General features: G+C 41.5%; 2 protein-coding genes across 5 annotated transcripts in view; one reads left to right on the top strand and one right to left on the bottom strand.

Annotated features, from left to right (window-relative positions):
* aff1 (AF4/FMR2 family, member 1) overlaps positions 1–2382 on the top strand; it is a 17380-nt gene extending 14998 nt beyond the window's left edge. For 2 of the 3 annotated variants that reach the window (XM_055180310.2, XM_055180309.2), the window contains exons 14-17: positions 33–169; positions 459–530; positions 629–942; positions 1334–2382. In XM_055180310.2, the coding sequence (XP_055036285.2) occupies positions 33–169; positions 459–530; positions 629–942; positions 1334–1446 (636 nt within the window). In that variant the 3' untranslated portion in view covers positions 1447–2382. The remainder of the gene's footprint in view (positions 1–32; positions 170–458; positions 531–628; positions 943–1333) is intronic. The other variant, XM_055180311.2, reaches the window with a different exon arrangement.
* LOC129423825 (C-type mannose receptor 2) lies at positions 2307–19536 on the bottom strand. 2 transcript variants are annotated; one of them, XM_073871654.1, is made up of 50 exons: positions 19345–19536; positions 18324–18474; positions 17855–17967; positions 17538–17671; positions 17232–17455; positions 17032–17141; positions 16795–16913; positions 16514–16649; positions 16340–16422; positions 15872–15987; positions 15670–15775; positions 14865–15023; positions 14644–14726; positions 14360–14504; positions 14204–14245; positions 13816–13983; positions 13596–13715; positions 13377–13487; positions 13255–13287; positions 13036–13170; positions 12806–12952; positions 12560–12694; positions 12221–12375; positions 11808–11952; positions 11643–11697; positions 11117–11183; positions 10892–11025; positions 10666–10709; positions 10399–10572; positions 9953–10107; positions 9159–9272; positions 8948–9063; positions 8657–8808; positions 8346–8551; positions 6886–7060; positions 6510–6731; positions 6236–6405; positions 6079–6149; positions 5896–5996; positions 5572–5691; positions 5214–5360; positions 4932–5086; positions 4703–4802; positions 4345–4580; positions 3758–3947; positions 3428–3679; positions 3048–3230; positions 2914–2967; positions 2677–2825; positions 2307–2567 (listed from the first exon to the last, which is right to left on the bottom strand). In XM_073871654.1, exons 1-50 carry the CDS (start codon positions 19380–19382, stop codon positions 2523–2525), a joined length of 6495 nt encoding a protein of 2164 aa, XP_073727755.1. In that variant the 5' UTR covers positions 19383–19536; the 3' UTR covers positions 2307–2522. The 2 variants fall into 2 exon arrangements, with proteins under 2 accessions (XP_073727755.1, XP_073727756.1); XM_073871655.1 differs by having other exon boundaries at positions 2677–2822.

Raw genomic sequence — 19536 nt, 5'->3', positions numbered from 1 at the left:
ATGATTGTTTTAATCTGATCATGTTTCTTCAGCTGGATAAGATGTCCAAAGCTCTCAGCTATCTGGAAGCTGCTCTGTCATTTGTGGAGAGTGGAGTTGCAATGGAGACAGACCCCCAAACGCCCAAATCTGCATACACCATGTTCTCAGAGACCGTCGAGCTGATCAGGTAAAATATTGCATATTTAAAATCATGTGCTTTGATCTTGATCTAAAATATTGTGTATTTGGGTTGTTTAAACAAAAATGAAGTTGTAGAAAACCCCTGGAGATCCTGCTTCAGCGCACCCTGAACAGCTTGATCAGCTGAGTTTGATTTGGGTTAAAGCTGAACTCTGCAGGACTGTCCATCTCCAGAAGTTAGGGTCATTCCTATACTGGGAGAATCTGAACATAAGATGATGATGATTAAATTTTACTCTCATTTCAACTCTGTGTGTGTGTGTGTGTGTGTTCAGGTTCATACTTAAACTAAAGAACTACACAGACCCTACAGCTGCTGCTACCGAGAGAGATTTCTTAGTTCTGTGGTGAGAACGGAGGACATTTCTTCCTTCATTAGCATTTTATACGATCACAGCACGTTGAGTTTTATGTCGTGTGTGTGAGATGGACTTTTTGTCTTCAGTTTGCGATGCGAGTCTCTGCTACAGATGGCTATGTTCCGCTACAGACGAGATTCAGCGCTCAAATGCTCACGAACGCTCGTCAATCATTTTAAAGTGAGTCAAATCTCTCTTCATTTCTTCTTTGATGTCCTCACACGTTCATACGTGACCCTGCTTCTGTATCAGTCTGCATCTCCCGTGAGCTCCGGTGGGACTGTTGTCATTCCTCAGGACATCCAGCAGGTGGCGGCGTCTTACGTAGAGATTACGGCACTGTTTCTGAACGCTCTGGATGCGTGGGATCAGGCGGATGAAGTCGCTCTCAGAGGAAGCGGTAAACACGACTCCTTTTCATTTGATTTTAAACCAGCACATGTAAGGAATAATTGACGATGGGCCTGACCTGGTGATTATTTTTTAAGACATTTGACAGGCCAGGTGTGTGTTTATTGAAAAGTAATGCATAACCATGAAACATTTCTTAACCAATCAGAATTAAGCATTCAACAGCCCGTGGTAAAAATCTATTTGTATAACCTCACAGCTTGGGTTGGCTTTGGAGCAGGTTATTTTTTACATTTATGCATTTTGTTTTATCCAAGTGTGATGATTACACTGTTAAGCTACATGATTATCATGAAATGTCATTTACATGAGAAATGGGATCCGATTAACATCCAAATGTAAAGTTTGTGTTGATGATAATTGTTGTTTTGTTTTTGCAGGTTTGCTGCGAGAGCTGGATTGTGCCGTTGGTCCTTTGAGTCTCGCGTCTTCTGCGAGCTCATTGGTGCAGTACGCACGGCACGGCCTTCACTGGATCAGACTCGAACCCTGATCTTCTGATGACACCACCCTAACCCACATTATTTATTGACACTCCGTGTTTCTCGTACCGAACATCTTTATTTTATTTTGTTTGCTGCGGTCACGTGTTGAGAGTACAGTCAGACACGCTGAGGGTTCGGCCAGGTGCCTTTATTTTGTGTTTAGCTGAAAGTGAGTTGTGAAGGTCATGGGACTTTAGCCGCTTTAGTGAACTAGTTATGATGCTGCTGTTGAGTTAAGTCCAACTGTAGAACTGAGCCCTGATATCTAAACTAGGTGCCTGTTCAAGCAGTGAGTCATTTATCGCCATATCTTATTTAAGAGCGTTCAAATCGTAAGGAGAACAGTATATATGTTTGTGTAACTGTCTTGCTCGTCTCAAGTGCAGACTTGATTTCCCACAGCTTTCAGGTGTGTCACTTAAGATATCAACATCTTCTTCTTCATTAGTTAAATCAGTATTCCTGTCTCTATCAGTCTGTTCTTCTTTTAACCTCGGAGATTTCCTGCAAGTCTCGGTTGAAATAATGAACTTTTGGAAACGTGTGAAATATTAACATAAAATACATTTTTTGCAGAAAATAGATTTTGTAAAACCGAAGCAAACTCTTCTCTGAAAGTTTAAAATGAAAGCGTTTTGTATTCTGCATTTTGTTTGGACCAATATCTTTATTTTTCTTTCATTCATGTACGATGTGTAGAAGACTGGGGGAATATTTTGTGTTGTGGGGTTTTTTTAGGGTTTGATGTAATGTCTCAGGATTTGTATCAGCTGAGTTTTGGGAAGTTCCTCTTCCATCTGCCAACTTTATGAAACCTCCTTTTGAGGATTTGTACATGTTTTCATGATATATTTTGTAAAGCCAGAAATGTAAACTAAGTGCATATTTATTTCAAATTAATTTCAAGAAGGAACTGTACAAACAAATAAACATTGGCACATCAACGCAATTGTGTGTATTTTAACAATTTACATTACAATGAAGAATCCAAGCGCATGCACAGATGATTACGAGATGTCTTCAGGATTCAGGGATTGAACTGTGGCTTCATTTTCTGTACAGAAGTGAGTGAATCTCTCACACATCATGTTTCAGATTCTCCACTAAAGTTTGGGTTAGTAAACGCAGGCTGTCAAGAGATTGAAAAAAAAACGAATATAAGTCAAACATTTCTTACTGCATTTATGCACATTAAGGATCAAATTTGAATAGCTAAACATTAAAATGATTAAATGTACCACATCAATGGTTTTCGTTTCTTGTTTGAAGATGCTGATGCTTCGTGGTTTAACACCATTCACACTGAAGATGTAGTACATGGTGGCGAGTATCAGCGCTGTACACATGATCGCCCCAATAACAGCGCCGGCGATCAGACCGCTATCTACTGAGAAACAAACCACATATAGTGCATACACAAACCTGTGTCTATGTATGTGTGTGTGTGTGTGTGTGTGTTTTCAGTTTAAACTTACTGCCCGGCGCGTCCGTTGGGATAACTATGTCTCCGTTATCATCTGTTACATAATCTGGACACAAAGAAGATAATAAACGGGCTGTAGTCTGGTTTGATATTTGCATTTAATCCTCATGAGTGACATGAACGTACATTGACGGTGTCTGCACGCAAAGCCTTTCTTCTGGATGCAGTCGTTGTCATTCCACCTGCCGTCATGGTACATCTCCACGCAGTTCTCTTTCCCGACGTCACCGTCATGAACGGCCTCGTTGGGTTCTCCTGAAGCCCAGTTTGTAAAGCCTAGTGACGTCAGATCCATCCAGCTCCATCCAACTACAGTCGGCCACAAACAAAATCCAAGCACACACATGCATCGACTGTGATCAAGTAACATCTGAAGCAAAGTAGATTTCATATTTAATTGGATAAAAGCAGCACCAATGATACAAGAACCGACAGCAGCTCTTCGCAGAGCTAAACCATATCAAGAGTTGTACTTGATCTTATTTTGTTTGAGGCTCGCTTCTTACATGAACGGTCTTTGGTCAGACCAATCCAGACATTGTGGTACTTTGTGTAGTTGATATTCCTGATGAATTCCACCTCAGCCCGACTGTGGATGGAGGCTAAATCTGCTCCCCTGACCTCTTGGCAGAAGTGTCGCGCCTCCGGCCACGAGAAGCCCGCTTTCCCATTATAAACATAGTAGCAGTGTCGTCCGTACGGCCACCAGCCCGGCAGACATTTCCCATCGCCTGGAGCGGGCGTAGCCGGAGGCTTTTCTAAAGATGGGTTTGAGACGTGTCACAAACATTTGTGGTGAAGGCATATGAAAAGTTTGTTGCTTTTCCAAGTTTTACCTGTAGTGATTTTGCAGATGTAGGGTTTGGCCGCATCGCAAGCCGTGTCGTTCCAGGTGCCTTGAATAAATCGTGACGGAGCGTGCATGCTGACGCAGCCTTCCCCTTTGTGATTGGTCGGTTCACCCGGACCCCAGTGAGTGAAGAACACGGGCCAACCGTCCGACCATTTGTAAGAATCGCTGTCAGGCTGTGGAACGACAAAGGCAGATTTAGTTGAGTGCATGGCAGATGCTTTTATCTAAAGCGACCTTTAGTGCATATTGTGCAACACGTTTTTAAATGTATGTGCAGGTCCCAACTCCAGTCCTTGTGTACTCTCTCCCAGAATGCTTTAGATGTCTCCTTATGATCCTGATTCAATGCATCAGACTTCTTCCAGAATGTGAAAACATATCTAACCCTAACATAAAATTACAGCGAAAGCAGAATCCACCGTATGATTTCATGATTCGCAATTGACTCCGGGCTGGATCCACTGTGAAAAGACAACCGCCGAACCTCCGTTGTGGATCAACCCTGGAGTGCATGGCTATCTAGGGCAGTCGAGCTACGGGAACGCTTTTAAACCCAGTTGGATACTTTACCAGCCGTCTGAGTCCGATCCAGGCGTCTGTCTTGCCCTGTTGCACAGCTCCAGAAATAAAGGCCTGGTCGTAACTCATGTCCACGCTGGCCAGATTTCCACCCTCTTTCACGCAGGCCTGTTGAGCTTCATCCCATGTTTTGGGCTCTGAAATAAGTTTATAACAGTTGCTGTACCAGATGATGTATCCTGATGGACATGGGCTGCGGGTGGGTGGAGGGACAGGAATGCTGCTTGCTGTGAAGAACAGGAAGAGACATCAACACACACACACACAATGCATCAGTAGTTAACTGATCACACATAGCTGCTAGATCTATTCAGAAAATTTGATTCCAGATTTCCATTAATGTTAGTACATTTCTTTCTGGAGCACACCCATCCTAGCTCCAGGCTGCATCTCTCATCGTTCCAGCGGCCTGTGATCAGGTGATTGTGGGATATTTCTGTACAGTGTTCCTAAGGAGGAGGTCAATGTAAAACAACATGGGACACACTATTACATTTTTCATTCTGCATTCAATTAGATATTTTTTTTGGCATCCCATAACCTCTATCAAGGCAAGAGACTAAAGCCTAATTTCTTACCTGCCCATCAGCATTGTTTGGCTCTTTCTCTGCCCAGTTTGTATATAATACCGGACTAACTCCATCACTCCAAGCAAACTTCCCTTCATGCAGCCTATCGGACAGACCGATCCAGACAGGGTGAAGCAGGTCTCTTAGGTAACTAGCAACGTAATCTGGTGAGAGAGAGGTGGTCAACATTTCACACATCCAGACCCAATGACTTCTACTGTAAACAACACCATCTCGTACTATTGACTCTGAGCTATACCGTATACACACACATGAGAACATGAGAGTTACCATTCTCATTTTGATCATCGATGACGGCAAGATCTCCTCCCTGCTGTCTGCACCAATCGCGTGCGGACGTCCAGTTTGCCTTGATCTCTGTTTGTTGTTTGTGACTTCCTTTAAATATGTAGCACTTGTTGCGGAATTTCATCCATCCTGTGACAGCAGATTAATGAAAACAAATGTTTCTTCAGCAAAATCATTTCTGCGTTCCCAGACAGCAGACGACTCGGGAACAGACCCGTTAAGGACCTGCTGACAGTGGCCCAGATTCAGGGTGGATAATCTGTTGTCTGGGTTGTCAGATTTGCTTGCACATGGTATCATCATGAGTGGTAATCAATATTTGCCGTATGTCAAGCTGTACCTTCGGGGCAATTTCCTTCCCAGGAGGCCGTTGGTGGAGGTGGCGTGTGGTCGTTTCCCGGATATTTCTTACACACGTAACCGCCATTAGCCCGACCACAGTTTGCATCATTCCAAGAACCTATTCATAACCCAAACATCAGTAAATGTGTGGCTTTAATTTAAAACATTTTTTCAAAAATAGAGGGACCACAGATGCACAATTTGTATATAAGTAATTTCAAACACTTAAAATGTGAAAAAAATTACAGAATCCTAGAAATTAACCTTATATCTGAACAAGGTTGATTATTTAGAAAGTACTAAAAACAGGAGCATTTGGTACCTGGATATCTGCTCATCTCCACACATTGTTCTTCTCCATTGGCATCATTGGGTTCTCCAGGACCCCAGTTCACAAACGTCACTGGAGACAAATCCAGCCATCTCCAGAGACACAGCAATAACACGTGAACGAGTGAATCAAAGCAACTCTCGCAAACAAACACTTGAGGACATCTATACTTACAAATATTCTCCACCCGCAACCCCAAACATTCGCAATCCTATCCACGCCGCAGCTGCCTGACCGGTCCCGACCTAAAACCAGCAAACCCACCGTTACAACACCGACAAATCATCGATCCCATCCAATCTTTGATCTGCTGTAATGGTGACTCACGTACCAGACTAACCACATAAGACTGCTCAGCCTCATCAGAGATGGAGACCAGCTGAGCTTTCTCCTCATAACATCTCAGAATGGCCATGTGAAAGTCCACGATATCCGTATCATTGTAGTAGTAACAGATTTCATTGTGCTTTCTCCAGCCAGGGTTTGATCCACATTCAGGAGCTATGAGAGAGTAAATGTTGCAGGGTTTTTCGTAGGTGTTTGCTCCAGACTTTGTGAATGTATGCAAAAATGTATGAGATTTTAATGCAGTATGCATCAGTTACCTGGTTCAGGTGACGGCGGTGTTGGGGGTATAATTGGTTTCTTTCCTTTTGCGATCATGCAGATCCAGTCCTGGTGGGCGTCGCAGTTCAGGTCGTTCCACCAGGAAGTGCCGTTTTCTGTTGTCACCATCTCCACGCAGTTTTCTCGCCCGCCGTGGTTGTTTGGTTCATTGTGACCCCAGTTCGTGTGGCTGACGGGCGTCCCATCGCTCCAGTGGTACCCTTGGAGAGGAACGATTTCAGATATTGTTAAAAATCCAATACTCTATATATAGAGATTAAAACCAACTGCTTTTTGCTGAACCTAACAATAATTGTTTTATTGGTTAGTTAAAAATCCTTCACAAACGCGAATCATCACATAAGATAAACTGACCTCCTTCCACAGGGTTGAGACTCAGTCCGATCCACTTGGTTTTTCCCTTTGAGTATTTGGACAGGAAGATTTCTTCTTCGGCGTTGTGGATGCTGACCAGATCAGCCCCACGGACACGGCAGTCTTCTCGAGCGCCCTGCCAGCTCTTCTTCAGTGCAAAGTCCACAGTGAACAACTACAACGGCAAATAAACACAAATTGTTTCAAAGCAGCAAGAAGTGATTTTTGTATTAAGGCCTCGTGATGACTTAATGATTTAATGAACTTTGTATCACAGAAAATCTTTTGTGGTTTTGAAACCTTGACTCTTTAAAACCCCTTGTACACGGGTCATTCTACAGAAACGTCCACTTTTGGTATGGCAAGATGTCTTAAAATTGATTTCTTTTTCTAACATTTAAAATTAGACCACATTATTAGATTACCCGTTTACTTTATGAGTACACATAAAGGACAGCTTAATTATTTTTTATATTTTTGTGTGCATGTATTTAAAGACTGCATACACCATGTTTTGTCACTGGTGTTACCTTACTTCTTTTGCAATGTTAAAGGTGTTTGTTTGTTTTTTATTACAGTTTTAAAGCTTAATTCTCAAGTATAGCAGAATTCAATGCATTTAAAATTATCATCATATCACATGTGATTTTATTTATTGTGAAAGGAAAAAAACACAGTAACATCAGTGACATCATAAACCACCAGTCACTGGTGTTACCTTCCTTATGGGTAACACCAGTACAGATCAGACAATTTTCATGAAATCTGCATTTTACAAAATTGCTGCTGTAAAGTATCTAACCACATATTGTCAATCATTGTATACTCACTAAATTAAGAAGTTTAATCCATTTGTATTCTATTTTTTTTGCAATTCCCAAACAATAAATGAGGTCATACCAGTGACTTTTCTGATAACTAAAAAGTGACAGTGGACTTATGGGCTTCTCTTCATAGATCTCAAGGAAATTGAATGAAGGAAGTCAAGTGATGTCATCAGTGTGATTTTGATTTAAAAATAAGAGCTTTTTTGTTAAACAGTAACAACAGTGAGACAACTCCAGTACTTTCATTATATATTTTATAATATTTATTTAGCATTTTGTTTTTCAATGTAATTTACATCATATATTTATTGTGGACACATTATTGTATTTTAAATGTAAGAAAACACTGTTTTTGATCTCAAAGTAAAGCATTTTCCCTCTGTACATGACTGTGAGGACGAGCACTTGTGTGTTGCTTGGAATTCTAATTAATTAATAAAAATCAAATATTGCTACATTGTTGCCTCAAGAAGGTGTAATTGTTCAAATAACATATTGTTTCATTTTAAAATATAAAAAATTGTGTCAAAAAAGTGTAATATTTCTGTAAAGGCTAGGGATAGAAAAATGGACATCGGCCAATATACCTTGAAACCTTTAACCGGCCCATAAAGCCCTAAATGACACTCTTACCCTGTAACAGTTCCTGAAGTGAGGTTCTGCACTCCAGCCGCTCTCACATCCTGTGGCTGGAGGTGGGGTTGGAGGTCGCGTGGGCGGAGCTATGCCGTTGCGAGGAGCTTCGCACACAAACGGGAACGATTCCTCGCACTGCTTATTATTCCAGAATCCTGCCAGTGGTCTTGTTGCCATGGTGACGCACGATCCGGCATGGTTATCTATAGAAGTGTATCTGGACTTATTTAACTCTAAATTGATGGCATTATTTATTTCTGAAAGCCACAGATATGCTTATACTTGATGCCCTCCTTCAAGTCATTTACCTGGCTGGTTTCGGCCCCAGTTGGTATAAGTTAGTAAAGCATCGCTGTCCCAGTAATAATCCACACCCACAATCCCTCCTCTTGACCGCAAGCCAATCCACCAGTCGCCAGAATATCGACCCATCAGGGCTGTGAAATGAGCCTGTTCATACCTGCGGAGGCAAACGGAGCCTAGTTTTCAGCCAATGTGGGCCCTGTCTGTAGTTTAAATCGTTAAGACTAGAGCTTTAATAGCACAGGCTCAGTCTATGACTTTAAATAACTGGAGCCAGATCATGACATCACACTCACAGGTCCATGATGTGCAGCAGCGAACTGTTTTTACTTCCACAGAATGCTTTTGCGTCCTCGCGGCTTCTGGCCGTCTCTTCGAACCAATAGCAAGAGTATTCAAAAACATCCCATCCCTGAACAACAGAGTGTTTCATGTTATAACGTGTTGAGACAACAGAGAAGCGGCTTTTTGCTGGAGCCGAGGGTTTAGAGCAGAAATAAGACTGACCTGCGGACAGCCGTAAATCGTAGGCCTAACTGAAGGCAAAGGATGGTGACCTTTAGGCATTTTACAAATGTACGTGTTTAACTCTGTGCAGGTCACATCATTCCATCGTCCCGTCTACAACACGAACACATGAAAACATCATTAAAGAGTAACTAACCCTAAACCAACTTTTTATAGTTAATGAGTAAGGAATAATTGACTCCGGGCCATTGAATTATAAGAAAATAATGCACACCAAGGTGGCAATGCAGGTGTGCATTATTTTGAAATAATTCAAAGGACCGGAGTCAATTATTCTGCTTATACCACGGTTACCACAAACATTGCTCTGGTGCCTATTTTTAAGACATTTGACAAGTTAGGTGTGCGGTTTACAGAAAAATAATCAACACCCATAGAACATTTCTCAGCCAATCAGAATGCAGCATTCAACAGACCCGTGGTATAATCTGTAATAATGAGAGTTTATTAGTGCTGTTCATTGATTTGAGTAAGTTTTTTGACATTAAGTGTTTCAATGCTACAATATATGCTGTAAAAATGTCTGAGTGCTGCCCTCTGCGGTACGATCCTACGTAAGCAGGTTCAAGCTTACAACGCCCTTGTAACAATCTCAGCACGCCCTTGGTACGAGCTCAGTTCGTCTCCGTTGGGGTTTTCCCACTTTTCAAATATTGCTAGTGGGTGGAGTCAGGCTCTGACCAGGGGTTTAGTAACACTTTAATTTGTACTTTAAAAGGTACTTTAATAAGTTTCCCGTGGTTCAATGGAAACTGTCAGTAAGAGTCCAATACCTGATGATACATTTCCACACAGTCCTCACTGAAGCCAAAGTGATTGTTGGGTTCACCAGGAGCCCAGTGTGTGAACGTGACTTCATGATGATCAGACCACGAGAACAAACCCGAGAAGCTCAGATCGTTCAGACCAATCCAAACGTCACTGGTGGCTGTTGGATGGGAAATGAGAATAAAAGAGAACTTAAAAGAGAAATTGACTTTTAATCACACACATTTGTTTTTATACATTGTGAGGATGCAATGACTTTTAAACTGTACTAACTGTATATTCTAACCCTCACAGAAGCCTTTGTGTACATTTTCAAATAAACATTTAGTTTGTTTATCAATCAGCTTTCATCATGGGAACTACTGACCCGTCCCTACAATCTACTGTAGGTGATTAAGACTTAATGTAGAAACATTTGGTCCCCACCACATACAGTAGAAACATACAGTACCCATGTAGAGGTAACTCTCCAGCCAGCTCTGTTCTGTAATAGACATGACTGACACCAGATCAGCTCCTAAACGCCTGCAGGCCGTTCGAGCTTCATGCCATGTTTTCTTTTCGGCAAATGGCTTATAGCAGAATTCTCCAAACTCATACCAGTCTGGACCAGAACATCTGAGCTCTGAGAGAGAGAGAGAGAGACTGTTACTATCAGAGTCATCCGTTATGTTAATAATTGATGGTGTTGTGTCTGGTAAAGAAAATTCAGTCTCACCACCATCAGCAAACTGGTAAGACACGGAGTAAACCCCATCAAATCTGAGACATAAAAGACATTTCACTATTAGACAAAACACATTTCACCCTGACACACACACACATATCACACGACACATTTCACTGCGACACACATATAACATGCCAGCAATAAAGGACACTTTTTATTTCTTTCATCTTTATATGTCATTTCTTTATTCCAGAGCAAATGAAGTGAGACGTACTGTCGAGATATAATGTCGTTCTTTGTTGATCCGGAGTAAAAGTTCTGACCCGGAGCTTTCAGCAGCGTGCAGTCGCCTCCATTGTCATTCAGAACCACACCAGCATGGATAGCAGCAGCACAGATGTTTGAATCCTGCACAAATAGCAAATTATCGAATAATATAAACAATGCTTAACTAATCTATGTGATTCGCTTGTTATATTAAAATGTATAACACTCTTACCCCGCGATACATATCTGTCCCATACACAGCGTACGGCTGTCTGGCACAACCAGCAGGACAGTGAACACTAAAACAAACAACAACCCAAAAGCCAATGGTTTAAAGTACACACACATCACACGACATAACTACATGTGTTTTATACTGACACAATAACACTGAAATGAAACTGGCACTGACCATATATCAGACTTAATGACATCACAGATAATCAATGACTAGCCTATAGACGGTTTCAGAAGTTACAACATAAACAAGCGGCTTTCGTGGAACACACGTAACTTTCGGTAAACTCAATAAAAAAAGTCCTTTAAAGTAGTTTATTTATATAACAAGCAAAATAAACAAGAAGTAGATTACTTAGGAAAGCAAAACATTGGTTATTTTCTAGGAGGGATTTCTTCAAGAGTTCAGTTTAGCCACTAGTCAGACCAGTAAAGTTCTGACAAGACACGTAATCGCATCACCACACGTGCGTCCGATGAAACCGTCTATATAATATTTAATTCAAAGAATCTACATTTACATCAGTCTGTCTGTGGCATGGTCGAGGTTCGGCTTCGCACTGCAAGAAACAGCATCTGTGTAAAAAATCATGAAAAAAACATCATGAGCGAGAACTTATAACAATTTCATCATTGGTTCATTGGATTAATTGAACGTTTCTTAATATTGAGTTTTTGTCGCTCACAGTCTGGTAGGCAGCCCAAAACATCCAGACGCAATCCTGCTTGAGTTTTCCATTCCAGCGGTAGAAGCCGAATGTACTGCGCTGAGATCGGCGTCCCCAACAACCGTGTTTCTGGAGTATTTCTGTCCACAGATCCTGGATAATCCTGTGACAAAACCATCCCATTTCATCACTTATGAGTCTACACACAGTTTTCTTTTAATAAAGCAAATGAAAATACATTATAGTGTCATATGTGTTGTTGTTTATTATTTGTCTAAACCTATGATGTCCAAAACGTCATCACTATTGAACATTCTCCTTAAAAACCTGTTAGTAAACCGGACCTAAATGCTCCTAATGATTGTCGTTGATGTGTGTGCGCGTGTGGTGTGTGTGTGTGTGTGTGTGTGTGTGTGTGTGTGCGTGCTCACCCCTCCGTCACTGGTGTATTCTGTCCAAGTGACACCATCTGTGCTGGTCTGGATCTTAAACTTTGTAACCCAGTGATCTGACGATGGGCAGCCCTGAACTATCACACCGGTGATCTTCTTTAACTGACCCACATTCACCTGAATCCAGGAGTTTCCTAAGACATACAGCATGAGTTAAAACGTTAGGAAGGAGAAAGTCTTGAAGTACATTGCCTGACTATCAAACCCACGTTGAGCATGATGTTGACCAGTCGAGCTACGGTATTATTATTACAGAGGTGGAGCCTAACATTTCATGGTTTATTTGAGAAAACACTGAACGAAATGAAAAAGACGTACCAGAGTTGGAGGGCATCCAGCAAGAGTTTCCATTCAGTCGAGCTTTATCCGGTCCTTTCCCGCTGAGAGACGATGACGCAGAGAGCATTGAATTGGTGATGTTTCCATCTTCAACACCTAGACCCCTCAGACAAACTGAAAATAACGCACACGCGTCATATATAGAAGCACATTTAAGAGGCACAACAGGAATCATTTTTTTCCCTGATTCAGGCTCACTCCGTGGAAATGCACATTTTCTCTTACCATTTTGTTCACAGCTGTAAATCACCTCCAGGTACTTGGAGACGGTGGGGCAGGGGTCAGTGTCCGAGTGTGCATACAGGAAACAAAAAGCTCTGTTGTCACAGCTCTTCCTGGCCAAAGGTAAGGTGCCTTCAACGGTGCACGTGCCTAATAACATTAAACATTCTTTACGTCAGTGAGTCGGTAAGAAAAACGTTCAGTTGTTCTCTGATGTCAGTGTGGTGATTTACCCGAGGCTCCGTCTCCGTAGGGGCAGATCTTGTTGCTGCGGCGACCGTAAAAGGCCGACTGGATGTTGATGACGCTGTCGGTGGGGCAGTGAAGCACCATGCTAGAGTCCTGACATGTATACGCTGTGAAGAAACCTTGAACACAACGCAAGCAAACAAACGCTCATAAATGCTCAGGGGGAGCGTAACGGTGAGAGAAGGATTTCAAAGGAAACTTACCTTCGTGTGGCGGTGGAGGTTCAGGTGTGTTTCCTGAGAAAACAAGAACGGGATTTGTTCACAAATCCCTAAAACAGGGCAAAAATTGTATCTATATGTATAAACGATGCATATGAACGAACCACGACGCTTGCAGATATATCCTCTCTTATTGTCACAGTTATCGTCATTCCACAATCCAGAGCTGATCAAAATGGACAGGCAATCTTCACCGAAATAATCGTCTGGGTTTCCTTTAACGGTCAATGAGAAGATCCTCATCTTTATTGCATTTGATTTGAATTCATTTCAACTCATTTGATAAATCATTTGACACATGCTTTTTGCTGTAAAAGTATCACCTGTGGCCCAGTTTATGTAGCGGAAGGGAGAGCCATCCATCCACGTCCACCCCCCCTCTGTGATGGCATCATGAGCGCCCATCCACAGAGAAACTCCAGTGGGCACAGTCTGGATTTGAGCTGTCAGTCAAACGAGACCTCAATGAGCATTCAAAGGACCACACGCCGATCGTTCGACCATTTGAAAAGTAATTTGTCAGATCCGTGACTAAATACTAACCTTGTATGAAGCCTTGTTCGAAGGGCTCTGTGATGCTGATCAGATCTCCGCCTTGATTTAAACAATCTGCTCGAGCGTCTGCCCAGCTTCTCATGGACAGAGAGTTGAACAGGTAGCAGTAGTCGTTGAACGGGTCAGCAACCCATGAACCGCACTTCTCGTTCCAGCCTGATAGGAAAAAGTTAATGAAATCAACGATCCATGATCTCACGACCTTTCGGTTTGTTGTGTGATTGTCATTTAATTGTCCGTATGTTGATCCAAAATCACAAGCCTTTCATTCGCAGAGGACAGCCTCAGTCACTCCAGACAGATAGACAAGGTCATACAGGTTTGAGTAATAAATGACAAAAAGCATAATTATGCTTAAGAAAGATCAAAATAATACCTGGACCAGCTGTTGGAGGAGCTGGCGGTCCTTGACCTTTTGCTAAAAAACGACAATAACACAAGGGTATGAAATCACACGGAAGCAAAGAATAAACTTAAGCATGGACGTAAACTACTGTAACTGTTGAACGTGATGGTGTTTGATTCATCTAACCCTTTTGACAGATGAAAGGATACGTGGCTGTGCAGGGCAGATCGTTGAGTTTTCCTGTATCGTGATGTTCTGTTCCTCGAATGTGGACACAATCTTCATTCCCTTGCCAGTTATCAGGCTGCGTTGGTTCCCAGGGCAGGAAATTCTATAGACGGAACTGAACTGAGGATGCTGTTTGATACTTTACACCAAAGCAATTCACTGGGATCATGATGTTGTTGATGTATTAAGCTTGATGAGGTTCCAACATCAAATGAATACCAAATGTGTTGAGATAGACTTACTGCTTGAGTCCCATCTGTCCAGACAAACGTTCCCTCTTGGTCGATGTCATTAAGACCCACCCAGGAGGATCTGCTCATGTGGGCTGTGAGATAACACAACACCTAACATTATACTTTATAATACTGCACGCATCCATCTATATCACTTCAGTGTTACTGCTGTCTGAATAAAAACACACCCCGTTAAGAGATCAATGTGACGGTGAAATCTGTTGTCTCACCTGTCAAGAAACTGACCGTCTCCTGTTTGTGGATGCTAACCAGATGACCGTTCTGAGCCACGCAGTAACTTTCTGCCTCCTGCCACGTCATGACGGATTCGCTCTCAAAGTGATAGCAGAGGTCCTCGAAGAGCAGATAGCCTTCATCACAGTGAGAGTCTGCAGAGGAAAATCCATTCATTCTCTTCCAGTGGTTTCAATTCATCTTATCTGACTGACACACTCGCTCGTATCAATTCACAAAGCTTCTCTTTAATGAGCTAATGATCTGAAACAAGTGCCCCCCTGGCGCTATGATGATAGCTGCCCACTGCCCTGTGTGTGTGTTCACTTTTAACCCTGGGTTAAGGATTGTTTCACACTTGTAATTTAAAAGTGGGGTTATCCCTAAAATTATGAAACCCTGCTCTGAAGCAGGGTTAGCACTGTTTTTGTTGGCTTAACCTCGCATTGCGGTGCCAAACGCATGCATTGTGTAATAAAGCGGGGTTATAATGTTATGACCCAATTAAACCCAGCTAAAGCAGCTCATCAAAGTCATCAGGATTGCTTGATAATTACAGACAGGTGAAGGAGCAGGGTTGGACATTCCTGACTCAGGGTTTAGTTATGCACAGTGTGAAACGTCAGATTATGAATACCCAAGGTTTTCTCTTAACCCCTGGTTAAGTTTGAACACTGTGAAACCTGAAACCGAAAACCCAGGATTTCCTTAACATGGGATTTAGAATAACTCAGGGTTAACTATTTCAGGGTAAAAAGCCCTACTGATCTTTTATTTTGAACGGTTCGACGGATGTTTCACCTGGGGCTGTCGTGGGCTTCACATTTTGACCTCCAGGCATCTTGCAGATATATCCAAGATTTTTAAAGCAGTTGGTGGTTTCCCATTTCCCAGCATAGTTTCCCGTATAGAGAGAAATGAACTGACGGCCCTGCAGCTGATAGTAACTACAATAAATCTCTCTTTGCATTGAGTAAATCAACTAAACATCCATCTTACCCGTGTAAATCTGGCCACAGTCCCACTGGTTCGCTGTGTTTTTTGGAAAATTTGGGCTCCAGTTTGAAAACGTGACTGCAGTTTTGTCCACCCACCTAAAGGCCCCATCTTGATCTTTATCTGATGTTCAAATTCAATACGGACAAAACCAAAACAAGTGACTCGATGGGTTGTTCACGTAGTACAGATAACCATGTAGAAAGAATGACTTGATCTTCATGTTTAATATTAAGAGCACCTTTATATTGCTCTGGTTTAAACTTAAGAAAGATTAACAACAATAGCGTGTCTCTTAATACTGTGGGTTCTAGCAATTTTCAGTATTGACATTTTAATTTTGAAATATATATGGAAAGGGTAGGAAAGAATATGAGAAATAGAAATAAGTGCTATTGCAGGGTCGGGTGTTGCATTTTCTGCCATAATGTGAAAGCGCTTTTGGAATCATTTGAATTAAACGTGTTGTTGTTACCTGAAATCCCAATCCACAGATCGGGTAAATCAGTCTGGTGAAAATCAGGTAACTGTGCATTAATGAAGAACTGCTCGTCTTCACTGCAAATAAAACAAACATACACACACATCACATTACCAAAATGCATTTTACAGATTAGACTCCAAAATAATCTCTCACTATCAGTCTCACTTTTTGATGGTCAGTAAGTTTCCACCCATGTTAAAGCACTGCATCTGAGCCAAATACCAGCTGGTCAAGAGGTTACGATTACTGACCAACCAGTAACAGTTTCCAGCAAAACTCAACCATCCCGCAGGACAAATAGCTGGAATAAAATAAAAATAGAAGAAAACTTCCATTTACACAGAATTGAATGCGTATGAGATGCCCACGATAAAGACAAAAATCACTGATCTGTGACTATCATTTAAACTAGTACAGTATCACATCTTAAATCATTAGGATCTTACTGTTCAACGCTCTCTTGCACATGTATGGTCGCTCATAACGGCACACGTGTGTTCTCCATTTCCCATAATCCTCTCCTGCTTCTTTTATCATAGTGGCACACACACCATTCTGTTTCTCACTGTGTCACACAAACACACACATGCATCTGTTTCACTGTAAACTCTCCAGTAAAGACAATATAGCTAAAACTATAAGTCCATTTCTGAATTTCATTTATCAGTGTAATGGTTTTCTCAGTGAGGTCTGGTTGTCCTTCTGGCCAGTTTGTGTAGGTGGAAGTACTTGCGTCAGACCAGGTGAAAGTCGTGGCATTCGGTTGTATTTGACAGGAAAGACTTGTACATTTCTGTGAAAAGTAAAGTGAATAATAGTGAATGACCAGTTGCATACAGATGGGAAAACCAGGCCAGGCTGTTGAACTAATAATGACTCTCACCAGGGTGGAAAAGCCGATCCAGAGGTCAAAAAACGATGGGTCCAGTCGGCCCGTGACATACTGCTCCTCTTGAGAAGATGTGATTGACACTAAGTCTCCGCCCTCTCTGACACAGTCGCTGCGAGCCGCCGCCCAACTCTTCTTAAGCCCCACCCTCAGCTTATAGCAGTTTGAGCCGAAGGGCTCCCAGCCATTTCCAGTGTCACAGAGCGGTGACGGGTTAGCTAGAGAGAGAGAAAATATGATATCAATAAGTAAAACTGTTTCTTCTAACATACTGTACATTTGTGTTTATACTGTACGTACGGTTTGGTCGTTTACAAATATACTGTCGTCTGGCTGTACAGACTTCATCGTTCCATCTGCCTTGACTGGAACCTTGAACCTGCCCACAATCTTCATTATCAGCCCAGTTATCAGGCTGACCCTCGTTCCAGTACCTAAACACAAACACACGTTTGGTTGTAGACATTGTGGGGGATTTTAAAAGATGATTTTCTGCACTTTATATTAAGATGTGCAAAATGATTAGGCAGATTTTTATTACTGTAAGACAATGAAATGCATTTTAAAACAGAGAACCCAGTGTGACTTGTCTGTGAAACCAGGAGTTTGTCTCTTACGAGAGGTAAGGGTAGTAAACATTTCCATCACTCCATTCCCAGTTTCCCTCTGAAGCAACATCATTCAGCCCTATCCAGTAGATGGAGGTTGTGATCTGCGTGCTGACCCACGTCTGAAGAAAACAGATCTCTAATCAATATGAATCTCATATTTACAGTGTGTGTGGGGGGGGTTGCAAATGTGGTTTACGGGGACATGAATACTGTATAATGACATGTTAACTATGCTATTACCATGGTTTAAACTGAAACGCTAAAAAAAACATACTACATTTTTCATAGATTAAAGACTGCCAACAGGTTTTTGTGACATTGGGGTTAGGGGAATAGAATATAACAGTTTGTACAGTATAAAATGCATTGGAAAGTCCCCATAAACCATCTATGCCTGACTGTGTGTGTGTGTGTGTGTGTGTGTGTGTGTGTGTGTGTGTGTGTGTGTGTGTGTGTGTGTGTGTGTGTGTCTTACCCGCTCATGCAGGTCCTGAATACTCATCAGATTACTTCCTTTATTGACACAATCCTCCAAAGCATCATGCCATGACTTCATATCAGAGGAGAAGAAGTAGCATCTGTCATTATACGGCCTCCAGCCCTCCTCACATTGACCAAAGCCCGAGAAATAATCATACGTTCATATCTTACAGTTAATCCTCAAAGAAAGAAAGACTTACATGAATAACTATGAATAATAAAATGAATAACTCATTCAGTAATATTTACACAGGTATGAAGATTGGGAAACTGAGGAGATTTATCTGTTTAGTTCATGCCAGGTTTTTGCATCGTGTTTAATAACCCAATGACTATAAAAGTCCCATGACAAAGATGTAAGGACCAAACATTGGAGTCATATGAACTGCTAATGTTTTACTGCAAACTGTCAATAAACAAGTGTCATAAACAATCACGCTCTTATAATCACTCCATTTACTCGATTGTCTAGAATAAATATCTCGGAAAGACCAGAAAACATTTAAGGGGTGGTTTCCCGAACAGGGATTAGACTAGTCCTAGACTAAAATAAATGTAAGAGCTGTCCAAACTGAAAACAACTTGTACTGACATATCACTGACAATACATCAGTGCCCTTTATTTTGCCTCAAAATCCACACAAGTAATTTTTTTAGTAAGGCATGTTTGTTATATTTAGTAAGGCATGTAAGTAGTTATTTTTCCCAATTAAAATAAGGCCTAGTCCTGGTTTAAGACAATCCCTGTCTGGGAAACCAGCCCTTAGCTTTCTTTCATTAGTTATACAGAATGCAGACATGCTGGGCGTTTATTTAAGGATAAACGATGCTGGAGTTCTTTTCTCCCGTTTTATTTTTGTAGCTTTTACTGACACGCAGAGATTCAATGATCAATTGAAAATCATTTCATAAATCTATTATTATTATTATTATTGACCATCTCTCCAGCAAACACATGACATGTTTGAGGAAACACACAGGAGTATAATGAGAGTAAACGCTTCAACTTACCCGAGTGGATGAGACCAATGAGACTGAAGATAAAGAGAAACATTTTGTGATCATTTAAAGCTTCATCTAGGTGTGTGATGATCTAAAATAATACAAGAGACCAAAAAAACCCAAATGTTCTCTAAAGTGATTCAGAATTAGGCGACAGCTTGCAATTTTAGTTTCCTCTTATTCCTCTTCTCCAGATATCTGAGCAT

The sequence above is a fragment of the Misgurnus anguillicaudatus genome, chromosome 9 (genome assembly GCF_027580225.2).
Source record: "Misgurnus anguillicaudatus chromosome 9, ASM2758022v2, whole genome shotgun sequence".
NCBI lineage: Eukaryota > Metazoa > Chordata > Actinopteri > Cypriniformes > Cobitidae > Misgurnus > Misgurnus anguillicaudatus.
Note: the sequence above shows the minus strand (reverse complement) of the source record. Positions and strands in the feature narration are given on the sequence as shown.